Genomic DNA, 13,771 nt, shown 5'->3' with positions numbered 1-13,771 from the left:
CATCAAGTGAAGCTGGAAGTGTTGAGAAATAAGTAGGAGAATGATGGTATGCAGAAAAGAATATCAATGGAAAATATTTAAAAATTGCTCAAGAAAAATTATCAATTTAATGGTATCAATGAAGAAAATATTTAAAAATATTAAACAGTGCCTGGATACAGACCTTTACACTTCTCAGGCATGAAACAAGAATGACAATCAGTGGCAGCTCATGATCATTTTTTGTTGGTGGGCCAGATATTCCACAAATTTTGTGGTATACGTTAAATGCACCAAGATTTTTTTTTTAATTTTGGTTAATTGTTTCTGTATAATACAACTAAAACTACCAACTACATAATAACGAAAATTCAACATTAAACTCACCAGTTTGCAGAATTATTTATAAAGAAGATGTGCTCATCTGCCCTGGCTAGCAAACTTTTTGATGCCTTTGTTCATGAAGTTCGGAATTTGGAGTTGCTTCTTATGAATAGAACAGAAAGCCAACGAATTCAGCCTATTTTCTGAGAAATGTTTTATCCTGTTTAATGTGCTGAAACTCCGTTCTGACTCAGCTGTTGAAAAAGGTTTTGTTATTGCAATTCGAAAGGCTTTGCCCACTTCAGAGAATGGATCTTCAAAGGAGTAATCCATAAAAAAAATTGAACAAATCACACAAAAAGGAAATGTCTTTAAATGTATCATTTCGCTAGATCATTGATAATTCATTAATAAATTCTTCTTTCAGAATTAATGGATTGTAATTTTTTTACAAAAATATTAGCCATGTTGGTGGGGGACTTATCTCTGTATGAAGCAAATTTCTTTGGATCAAGTAGGCTATATTAAAGTTGCCAAATATATGTGATTGCAGGAAACGTCCACTGAATTAATTGATAATGATATTGTATACTTCTTTGACATCTGTGGACAGGTTTACTTGCCTACTGAGTTTCAGCCTTTCTCTTGGAGAAAACGAACATTCTTCTTCATCATCGACATTTATTTCATATCTGTTAGTGTCCTCTCTTATTTCAATTAAAACTGACTCAAAATGTTGTAATGCATAATTTTTTTTAGGCCTAAAGCTTCTCTCACTGTTATATCATCCCATTCATTTGAGTCATCTCCCTCTTCAATCCTTTTCGAAGCATTTCGATAGCTCCACTTTATTTCCCTTAACGGAGGATACAACTCGGGACTGAAAGTTTCATCATGTTGCTGAAACAGTTGATATGCTGGTATGCGCTTACTGCACACAGATCGCAGTGAATCACAGCATTTAAGTGAAGTAGAGAAAAATGTTGTGAACCCAATAATAGTTGCAGAAAAACAACTTCATTGATTTAAAGGGATTTGAACATGCACTTTTATAACTAAGTTAAATTGGTGGACGTAGCAGTGAGCAAATTTCGCATAAGGAATTGTTTTCTGCGTCAAAATCTGGACCCCACTCTGGTTTCCACTCATTACTGCAGTACCATCATGTACTTGAACTATGAGTTTATTTTCTAAATAGAAAAATTGTAGACTTTGTTTTAGAACCTCACTCAAACCATTAACCGTGCGATTGTTCACCTCTTTGAAAGAAAGAAATCTTTCCACAGGTTTACAACTTTTATGTACCTCAAAATAATAACAAATTGGCTTTTGCAGGTTATGTCTGTTGTTTCGTCAGCCTGCACAGCAACAAAATCTGTAGAAATAATGTCCTACTTCATATCTTCCATGTATACCTCATACATACTGTCTAATAATTCATTTTATATAGTATGTGAAGTATATTTAAAACAGAAGTGCTGTATACTTAAGTGTTCATCCAATACATTATCAAGGCTGGCAATTAAAGATAACAAGTCTAACAAATTTGTCCGATTTGCTGATCCCTGATTTTCGTTATGACTCTTCAGTGATAATTCGTGAGTTCTGCAAAATACTAAAGAATTAATCATTCTCCCTAATATATACCTGTTTTTTGTGACCTGTTCGTTGTGTTTCTGGATTGAAATTTTGACTGTGGAATCATTTTGTGCTGCGATATTTACTGTCCCATATATTTTAAACTTACAAGCATTTTCTAGATTCAACTCACTGCGACTCACAGAACATATATTTGCGACAGTTGCTTCCATCTGTCAGGCGGGCCAACTTGGATGGGCCCCAAATGAAGCATATACTTTTAACGGTAACTTCGTAACGCTTTGTAAATTTCCATCAGTAGCAAATGCGATATTGCACACTGCGCACCATGGAAGTTGAGTGCTAAAGTGATCCAAGTTATGAGATCTTTTGACGCAGGTCCAAGCTCACAGTATTTAGTGTCATACAATCTTTGACATTTTACTGGCACACATCGCGTAATGTGTCGAAATTTACTTAAACAATTATGAATCCAGTACACTGTCCAGAACAAAATTTACATATCTTATATGCGAAAAAAAATTATGAGGGACGAAATATTAGTGGGGAACTGGCCCCAGTAGCACTGAAGAACCAGCAGCCCCTGATGACAATGATATAATTTTATTGTCGAACACAGATGTAAGATTGTAAACATGAATAGAGAGCCCATCAGTAGTGGGAGAAAGAAAAAACACTTGCTTTTTTACAAATTTCATTTGAATTGCTCACGAAATGATACTTTATTTTCGGATTTTATTTGCTTACAAGAATTAGAATGAACGTCAAAAAAATGCTTGTGCCCAAGTGCTGAAAAATATAATAGATTAAAAAAAAAACAAAGATATGTCTGATATACACAATTTAATTGCGATAAACTACTTTACCAGATTATCTTCCCCCCCCCCTTTTTAATTAACTGTTCCTCTTCGTCTTTTCGTTGTAACAGATAATCGAGATTTTACTACATTCATATTGAAAGAATGCTTAGCCTGGAGTTTCCAGCTAAGTGGTGTGCTTACTCACTTTGATTTGTTTCTAATACAGTGAAACCTGTTCAAGACGGAAGTGACATGGTCCTAATTTTTTTTCCGTTGTGGACAGGTTTTCGTATTATTCAGGTGATACATTAAAATGGCATATTTCATCATTCTTACACATGAAAAAGAAAATGACATGCCGCAAACTGCAAGAAGTACAAAATATTCCGTTTAATACTAATCACGTTAAATCAGCTTTCTGTCGCTTATTCCGTTGGTGGATCATCTTGATTAAAATCTCATTTTCTGTGTAAATGTTATCGTAACTCATTCATCAGTCATTAAACACTGGTAAAGTTTACTAATCTCATTCAATTTAATATCTAACACTATATTATAATACTGTTCTGTATATCACTCAGTGGCGGTGCGTCAATAAGAGCACAAGAGCACGTGAACACCTTGTTTCCATTAATGCACTACTAGTTTTATTATTTGATACCGTATTGACGTAGTGGGGATGTATAATATCAGAATCGAGCATCTTGCATAAACTTCTTATGTAAACTTGGCAACATCCGTTCACGTACAAGCCGTGCTCTTTTCGAGATGGTTACAGGAATTTCACGCATGCGCGGGAGAAAATTGTCTTTAGCTGGCCGCTTATGACTCGTCAAGAGCACAAAGCGTTAAGTGAACAGTGAATCTATCCTACAGATGTCAGGTGCATCGGTGCCTATCGTTCACGTGCTATATCTCGAGGAGGAAATTAAAAAGCCTGTAGATGTCAGCATCTGACTGTAGGAACGTTTACTTTACGTAGATGTGTGTACAGTGCTGCTACGAGAGTGTAGTTTGTGAATTACTATACTTCAGTGTCGGCATAATAGCATAGTTTGACTTTCAAACACATGCTGGCTGATTGTGGTGGTGGTATGAATTTAAGTATCTGTATGGTAGTGTATAATATTTAAGAATAATATTTACTGGCATGTATTTATAGCAATCAATCTATGCAAATGAGATTACAGTACTGGTATAGGCTATAGTGTATCAGTGTGTTGTGAATCAAAATATATTACTGAACACACACGTTTGTAAATAATGGGATTGTGGTATGTATTCATTATTAACAAACGTAAACAATGAACTCTGTTCAATGAAATTTGGAACAGTAAAGAATATTATTACTCTTATTATTATTATTATTATTATTATTATTATTATTATTATATGTCGTTTTGAATTTATATACTTTTTTTTTTCGATAGTGAAACATTGGAATCATGACATTTCATATTAGACTAAACGTACAATTTCAAATTCTCTTCGATTTTGGAACCACAAAATTGTGAACACACATAATATTTTATCACGAGCCGCCACTGATATCACTGCACATTATTAATTACCGTAATTGGACTAGGAGCCATCCATTAGAAGCCTTGAATTCTGGTTTATGTAATTTCTTTCCCAGTACAATGGCTTGCTTTGCAGAATAGATCCAAAAGTTGGCGTGTTCTTTGAAAGGTCATGAAGAACTCACTCCCACAACAGTTCATTTATTTCCACATAAACAGTTGTTTTCTGGTTTCTTTTATGTCACCAACATTGGCCCAAAGCCACTCACTCGTTATCATCTTTATCTTAAAGTGTCACATCTGAGTTTTCCACAATTGAACTTCAATATTATTTCACATACACTTAGTTTCTAATTTTCCTTTAACTCTGTAACTTTTCCTTCATCACTTATTGTTAATGCCACATTTTATGCAACTTTTTTTACCAGGAAATCGCTATACTTGCACTCTGTCTAGCTATAAGACAGTATACGGGGGTGAAGCATTGCAACTCTTTGAAGGGACTCGTCTGCCTAGTCAACAGGGTAATAAAATTTATGACCGACAGGCCAACACACCTCGTACCCTCTAAAATTTTGCAAAGAAAACTTGTTTTTGTCTTAATGACCTACATATTTCGTATATTCCTTGAAATTACACGCTGTTTCAAAATATAGTTACAAAATATAGTGTGTCCAAAATATTACTTCCGTTTTGAACAGTAGCAGGCAGTTTCCGTTTCCGCATTGGACAGTTTCCGTTTTATTCAGGAAAAATTACACATAATACATAGGAATTTCACCGGGACCAGTAAATTGTTCCGAAATAGACAGGATTCCGGATTATTCAGGTTCCGATTTGAACAGGTTTCACTGTAGTTAAAAGCCATTGTACAATATGAAATCAATTTTGCTAGTTTGATCCATTTACATTGTCGTCCTACACATGATACAACCTTATTAATTAAAAATTTTCTTAATATATAGGAATTTTATATTAAAAATTTAATAAATAATCTTTTTCTTTAATTAACCATAACTCATGTAGTGAAATTATTACATATGTTTGTCATTCAGAGTTGATGCTCAAACATTTAATGCCTGAGATAATTGTAAAGATTTTACTTAACTTTTACTCTGTATTTTTAAATAGACATTGTGTTGAGTATCAGTTCCATCTAACTTGCAGTATTCATAATGAGCAGCAAGACTGTAGGTGTCTATTTAAACATGGGCATAAATGTTGTAAAGTTTTATGCTAACAGCATGATGCGAATAACTGACAAAATGTTTACTTTGAATGTGGAAGGTTATCCTCAGGTCATAACGAACTTGTTGGTATTGTGTTTTTTCTATCCTGTTTAGCCTATATTGGAAGAGGAGACGAGAAGTCGCATTGGTACACAATCCTGGATTAAAGTGAACCTGGATGGAGCTCTTCACTGCCCTCACGATCTTACATACAGTCAGGACTTCAGAAATGACCTTCCGACCCTGCTTGGAGGCAGTGCCAATGTATTGGAAACCAGTGCCATGGAGATACAGATGACAAGTCCGACAATATCAGTGTTTGAGGTATCCCATCAGTTTTTCATGTGGATACTAAACTGCCGAGTGTCTCATTTATACAGGGTGATTCACGAGGAAAGGTAAAAAATTTAGGATGTGAATTCTGAAGTCATTCTGAGTGAAAAAGTTCATATGAATATAGGTCCGTTTTCGAATGGTTACGGAGACATGGCTCTTTGATTTCACAAAAACTTCTGAGATTCCAATGTACTAACTCGCATTTAGAGACAGATAACGGACAATTTTAAAGTTTATATTCACGTATGCATACATACCTAATATTCTAGAAGTCGGGGTCGATGTTTTCGCACATTTTCAAAGGTATCTCCTTCTGCTTCAATGCACTGTTGCACTCGGGCATGAATTGCGCTCATTGGTCGGGAGAGTTGCACATGGCTGTCTTTATGCCGCATCCAAAATACGGTTGATTAGAGCCTCTCTCATTTCCCCATTCCTTTGCTATACCAAGTCTTTCATCCAACCCCATAGACAGTAAATGCTCTTCGATATGGTAGCCTTCTGTTCAGAAAGCGTCGTTCATATTCAGCAACGGCACACAAACCATAAACATACACAATATCAGCGTATTCTGCAGTCAAAAATTTATAAGGCATCTTGAAAAACACAACTTAACACTTCCGATAACTGTACCTGTATAACTACTGTACTGTAGATAGCTGACTGAACTGCTGTGAACCGATAAGTGATAGTGTATTTGTTGTAACATTTGTAATGCCGCACCACCCGGTTTGTTTCTCTTCTCTTATCTACATTGCTTACAATGCAGATTCCAATGTTACGTCATTCATTGCGATCGGTGACCTTTTCTCATGTCACCAGAATATGGTAACGTCTGATTCACATTGGGGCAAGATGTTTTACCAAAAAAATTTATCTAGCTCCGCCATCGTTCGAAAACAGACCTATGTTCATATGAACTTTTTCACTCGTGAATCACTCTGTATAATAGTCTCATACATAGTATATTCAGTCTTCCAACACATTCAAAATCTTCTTATTCTTTTTATTCTTCTTTGCCTGACCTGTTTTGCATTAAAGCATCAGTCCATGTGGTCCAACTTTTCCTTTCTGTCACTGCTGCTCTCATCTCTACCATAGTCTTTCGCCATCTTCTGCTGATATTATTGAGATACGTCATCCTGGGTCTTCCTGTCGACCTTCATTCAGAATATTAAAATACAGTAAAACCTTTATGTACGATTCTGTTCATGTTTTCTCATACATATTGTTCAGTTTGTAGATTCTCAGAAAAAGGTTCATAATATAAACAATGTTAAATTTTACCTCATTGATTGTTACTCATTGTGTCATTTTACCGGATCAGTTGTTAACTCTCAGTTTCATATGAATATATTCTTCGAACAGAAATTAAGAAAAGAAAATGCGGAAGTCAGTACATACACTATTATTTGAAGTTTAGAAAAAGTAATATTTATTTACTGATGGCAGGCACTTGACTTGCATCATTCATCCAAGCGTCCTCATCTAGTGGGCAATATGCCAAAGCTTGTACTTTCAGCTGACATGAAGGTGTTGCTCATGATGCATCATACAAAACGAACTACGTAACACCATATGATGAGTATGATTAATGAAGCAGTGGTGGAATGCTGGTAAGGAAAATGGGAGTACCCTGCGAAAACATACCACCAAACACAGTCTTTGTCCACCACAAATTCCAGTTGGACGTACCAGGATTCGAACCTGGGTTACCAGCATTGAAAGTAGATATTCTAGCCATTCGACTAATATTGTGCCTAAGGAAAATAATGTACAGATCATAGTCAGCTAGCTGTCATAGTTAAAGTAGCTGTTGCCTTCACTTCAGTTAATTGAAATCCATGAAGTCAAGGTCCATGAAAAGTTAAGACTATACAAAAAAAGTAATGTCTTTTGTTGTTATTATTATTATTATTATTATTATTATTATTATTATTATTATTATTATTATTGTTGTTGTGGCATGCAATACTGTCACAGTTAAGGCATAATGCTGCAAACTGGATGGTCGCAGGTTTGATTCCCAATGGAGTCATAAATTTTCTCCAATTGATGAAATCCTTCCAGCCACATCATGGCATATGGCCCTGGGGTTTAACCAGTCCTGTATTACTTAACATTCAGCTGTGCAGGGAATTCTCTTGATCACAGGGGAACATGACATACCAATTCTAGCACATGCTCAGTGTCAGTGCATTTTGTTTGTGTGGTTGATAGTGGCAGGGGAGCATGACATCATACTAATCCTAGTGCATGCATTTTGTTTGTGGTTCATCTATAGCAATGTAGCTAGCTGATGAGTACAAGTCAGTGGCGTCTGTTGTAAGTTCACATTCACCAATAATGATTGATTTGGACCCATAATAATTAAAATTGACTTCAGAGAGTGTCTAAATCCCCCAGATAGTTCATTATGAATGTGAATGGTTTAAACCATAGCCTTAAGGTAGGCGTTCACTTACTGGAAAAAATTTTTTCATTGCGTTTGGATTTTTATTATAGTATCACTCACTTGTCCGCATTTCCGAATTAATCATCAAATAGTGTTGTACTTTACTGCTAGAGCTCAGTATTTCATTGTAGTGTTCTGAACTGAACCTGAAAACAATGAATAGCTCTGTAACTTAAATAAACTATGAAGGATATACCTGGTTAATTTAGTATTTTCCCAATCTCATCCCATATATTCTTTCTCCATATTACATTGCTGTAATTCTAATTTCATAAATTATAAAGCTCTTCATACTGTTGAACTTAATAAAATAAGCTTCTTGTCATCCATTTTGTTATACCTTCAATATTACTGTGATTGGAGGCCTTGCAATCGATATATTTGCCGTGACATTCCCTATTTCGATTTTGGACCATACGGAAATTCGTTTAGAATTCTCTGGCCAGAATTCTGGACGGAATCCGGTCATGCAGACAGAGGTGATACGGCCAAGTGGGCGATGCTCCATTTAAAATAATACAAATAAAAAAATCTGAACGCACTCCACAGATCCACTCCGGTAAGTGAGCACTTACCTTTAAACGTAAAAAAGTTTACATTGTAAACAAAACCGCATATTCTCTATATTTCGGTTGCAGCATTGGCAATTGGGAAGTAATGTGGGCTCCAAAATGTGTTGTGTAATCTGCACAACTAATCTGAAGATGATGTTGCATGGAGAACTTAGAGCCTTAATCTTGCTGTCCTCATGGTTTGGTGGGAACTATTAAATCATATACAGCAAATTGTTGCTACTTTTGTATGTTAGAAATATCTATTGTGATTAGGAAAATGGGATCTAATATGATACATTCTGATGTATCTTGAGCCATCAGGCCAGTTCCTCCTAGTGAAGATTTGCAGAGACCATTTCCCTTTAATTAATTTAATTTGCAATGTCAGGGAGGAGGAATTATAGGTTTTGATTTCTGTGAAGTCCTTCACTTTGGATTCTACCCACGTATCCAAGAAGCATGTGCTTTGAATGTCCTGTAAGAGTTTTGCTTTCCATTTTCGTTACAGTAATATATGTTTGCACTTCCCAGGGACATATAATAGAACGTGCAGCACAATACTGACATCTATTTATTACAGGAAGAAGCAAGAAAGTTCTTTAAAAAAAAAATCGTTTTTGCTCAGTGAAAAGATATTTCTACTTTTTCAACTCTTCTCATTAAGAAAGAAACCAGTGAAAATAAATCTAAACTATAGAGATGATAAGTTACAAAGAACTGAAAATGCAAAATACCTGGGTATACATTTCGACAATAAGCACACATGGAGAAATCACATTGAACAGATCAGCACAAAGGCAACAAATCGTTTTAAATTACTAAAAAGACAGGCAGGAACGAAATGGGGTAGCTCAAGGAGTACACTCAACACAACCTACAACACATACATAAAGCCTATCTTAATGTACTGTGGTGAAGCACTAATAACCTCATCAACCACAAATAAACAGATATTAGAACGCACTCAAAACCAAGCATTATGTCTCATCACTGGTGCAATCAAAACTACTCCAATTGAAGCCATGCAAATAATCACATCTAATAAACCAGTTGTAACAGATCTTGAAACACAAGCTCTTTTAACCTATGAAAAATTAAGAAGGCTTCCAAATTGGGATAAATGGAATAAATACAAAGATTCTAAATTTACATTGAGGACCCAAAATGGATACATACAAGAGGTAGAAAAGCTTAAGCAAATTCTAGAAATACCAAGTGAAAAGGAAAACTTGATGTCTCGATATAATCCACTTAATAACTTCAAAGTAGATTGCTGCCTTGATCTTGATGAAGTATTCAACAAATAAGATATAAATCCAGAAATAGCAAAAGCCATTGCCCTACAAACAATTAATAGAAAATATCCACAAAAGAACTGGTTGTACATTTACACTGATGGATCTCTCATGGATCAAAATGAAGGAGCTGGAGCAGGAGCTACTTGCCAATACTTTTCTCTTTATAAAAATGTTGGCAAGTACACAACAAATTTTGATGGCGAAGTTGAAGCCATTTATACATCACTTCAAAATGTATTTGTTTGGCTAAACCAGTGCAAAAACATAGTCATCCTGTCTGACTCCAAAGCTGCAATCCAGTCCATCAGCTCAACTACATCGCCTAAAATGGAAAAAGTAAAAGAAATTCATTGCATGGTAAAACAAATTCAAATGCTAAATAAAAAAGTGGTCTTCCAATGGATCCCGGTCCACTGCGGACTGAACGGTAACGAGAAAGCAGATATGTTAGCAAAGAAAGGAACTTATATCAACTTAAAAACAAATTTCAAGTTCCCATATGAATCAATAAAGCGAGTCATAAAAAGAATAAGTTACAGCGAACAGGCAAAACATCAAAATTCAAAATGGAAAGAATCATTCAAAGATCCAAAACTAATTCCTGATCTACCTCGAAAATCTGCCGTGGCCATGTTTAGATTGATTACTGGTCATGATTGCCTCAGTAAACACCTCCATCGTATGGAGTATTGAATTCACCTAAATGCTTACTGTGCACCAGAGAAGAGGACATGGAGATGGAGCACCTGGCTAATTGTGAAACTCTTAGGGCATTTGTGGACCTTCCATAAAAATATTGGGAAGCAAGAAGGATGATGACTTCATTGTTAAATCCAGAGCATTAGACACACACACACACTTTTTCATTTAACTACTGTACAAACTATATTAAGGGTAATTTATTGGAGAATAGATTCCATTGTGAAAACTAACTGTACACTCAATTTCTGAAGTATTCTAGCCATCTTGATAATGCTACAAATAAATAGATGAACTATAAGATTTGCCTACTTTTAGACGCATTAACCAGACTTTTTCGGAAAGTTAATATGCCAGAAAATGCTTGATTTATCTCGCCACTTTATAGCATATTAATTTTTATTTCAAACATTAGTGCATCCTTTTTATGCCTGTGAAAATTTGAGGAGTTGTGAGCACAGTCATGTAGCGTAACTCTACTGTTTTTTATGAGAACTGAGTTATATTTATATTAAGTATTTTCCAATGTTATAACTAACTCACTACCTAGTTATTTTTTCATATATGACAGTGCTATGTTGAAACATTGAATGCTTTCTTCTTTTATTTATTGCACAATGTAAGTAGTCTTTTAACTACCAACCTAAACTGCTTTTGGTAGCTCAGTTGGCAGAGTCTTATTTGTGGTGGACAAAACCAAAGTTCCTGAGGATTTTTCTCAGGGTTCTCTCGTATCCCTCCACCATAATTCTCCATTTCAGAATTCATCCATTTTAATAGTATCTACCCAAAATAGTGTAGTGTGATATAGTATTGTGAACTGGCACACAGATGGCATTTTAGTCTAAAGAGGCATAGTATGCTCTCAGGGGAGTGGGGTGTGAAAGGACACTGTGGTGGAACTTCACCGAATCTTGAGCCCACAGGACTGAATCGACACATGGCTCCACATAGCTTAATCTAGGGCCAGGAAGTTCATGCATTTGCATATATTTTCCCATTGGCTGTAATTAATTGCTGATTAATTATCTTCATGAATCGTCAACATTTAAGCTTATCAAACCAATTTTATGTTGCATATTTTGGCCTTTTTTTTATAAATGCGTTTAATTATTTTATATTTCCTTTGTACCATACAAAGTCACGCCTCCTGTCTTGACTTTTGACTTACGTCTTTTGTCTTTGACTTTGACAACATATGAAATACAGAATTGAAAATCCTAGTTTCAGGGCTTCTTCACTCTGCTGACGAGACTCAGACAGTTCGAAAACCGGAAGATGCAAAATAGGTTATAAAATCAAAATTCCAGTTTGTGTGCCTTGACACAAAGGCATTCACTGGCTCCCAAAATGCGGAGGATGGATAATCATAAAGATTCTGAATCTGTTATCTCTTTGCACAAAGGGAAAAGCTTGTGAACGCTTGTGACTTGGTCAAAATGCAAAAATGTTTAGGGCATTTGCCCAAAGAATAAGTTTGCTATCTTTTCTGTTTCGGCTTCAGTTCACCTCATCAGCTTGGGAAGTGTGGAAAGCAGCAGTATAGCTGCCCACCTCACCCAAGGACAGAAAGTGTGAGTATATGTGGAAACCTTTAGACCAGGAAAAAAAGATAGAATAATATCTCCTGATAGAGCTATTAGATGGTAGATGGTATAAGAGTTAGAAAAAGGAGTATTAATAAATGATTTTAAGTCATCATCATCTTCAAGAACAATTATTAAGTCACATGGCCTGTTACGGTCTTAAAGAGGAGTTTTCACACTATTGTTTCTGATCCAGTGGTCTCTTCCTGTGTGGTTGACATGGCTTTTGGTATTCTGAAGGATCACATACATCGTAGACGATTCATCCAGTTAGTCTGATATTTTTGCATATATTGCAGAACTGGTTCAACTGAAGATTCTGCCATTGTATCTTGATTACGCTTGTGGTCGCATCTTGTACATCTTGCTGCTGATTTCATGAACCTCATTTCGTTAGCTGTTATTCTGCTTTCATTGTTTTTTCTCTAATTGTTCGTGCGTCACTTTCATAACAAAGTACAGGTCTTGCCAAGGTTGTGTACAGGTGTATTCTAGTATGCCTTTGTACTAGGGAAGGCTTCATTATGCTGTTAATGATTCCCATTGTTTTATAATATTTTAAAATGTTTTCCATTATGTCTAATTCATCATAAAATGACAGTTTATAACCAAAATACATCAAATCATTCACTCTTTCTAAAAATGTAGAGAAATGCTACATGTATTAGTGGAAACCCCACAACTATATCTTTTTGGGCCAGCAACCATTTGACATTCTTATTACCCGCTTTAAGGTCTCGTTATAAACCTTGGATGTATGTATCATGTTAAGCATGAGAGCTAAAGGTCAGAAGGAAACAGTTTGACAGGGCAGCACCAATTGGCATGAAGTTTGAAGAGAGATTCAGCCCAAATTATGAATTCGAATAATGGACTTTAAAGTCTGAGGCTATCTAAACCTGACTTCAATACTTCTGACTTCAGATGTAGTGTGACAATTGTCCTTCCTCCCTCCAGAAAAGAAAAAAAAACATGTTAAAGTTTATTAGACATACTTCTCCTGCGTTTCATACTTAAAAATTAGCAAAATGGTGGTCTTCTCATCTTTCAGTGAGATTTCTAATGAGGAAAATGGACATAATATGTCATATGTTGAAACATACGACATGTTAATAAAGATCTTTTATTGTTCCTATGGATATTCATTTTATGAATTTATGCACCTTTTCTACAATTGTTTCATGCAGAGTTGCTCTGCTTGTACTCTGAACCCCTGTATTACAAATTAATATATTAAAATACTTTAGATGTGATTTTTTTCTATGTCATTAAAAATGTTCTGGCAACGAACTCGAGTAACTGTAATAGTAACTGAAGCTGCATGATGTCAATGTGTATCTAGTTAATTTCCATAGGAATCTACCAGTTTTGCTTGAGAAATATGACAAAAAT

At 35.4% G+C, this 13,771-nt stretch overlaps 1 protein-coding gene across 1 annotated transcript in view; it reads left to right on the top strand.

Annotated features, from left to right (window-relative positions):
- The window catches only part of Rrp6 (exosome component Rrp6), an 84,873-nt gene that overhangs the window by 63,447 nt on the left and 7,655 nt on the right, over nucleotides 1-13,771 (top strand). Inside the window, exon 12 of the mRNA XM_069843286.1 lies at nucleotides 5,566-5,775. Within this exon, the coding sequence (XP_069699387.1) occupies nucleotides 5,566-5,775 (210 nt within the window). The remainder of the gene's footprint in view (nucleotides 1-5,565; nucleotides 5,776-13,771) is intronic.

Source organism: Periplaneta americana, chromosome 13, assembly GCF_040183065.1.
Source record: "Periplaneta americana isolate PAMFEO1 chromosome 13, P.americana_PAMFEO1_priV1, whole genome shotgun sequence".
In the NCBI taxonomy this organism is placed as follows: domain Eukaryota; kingdom Metazoa; phylum Arthropoda; class Insecta; order Blattodea; family Blattidae; genus Periplaneta; species Periplaneta americana.
Note: the sequence above shows the minus strand (reverse complement) of the source record. Positions and strands in the feature narration are given on the sequence as shown.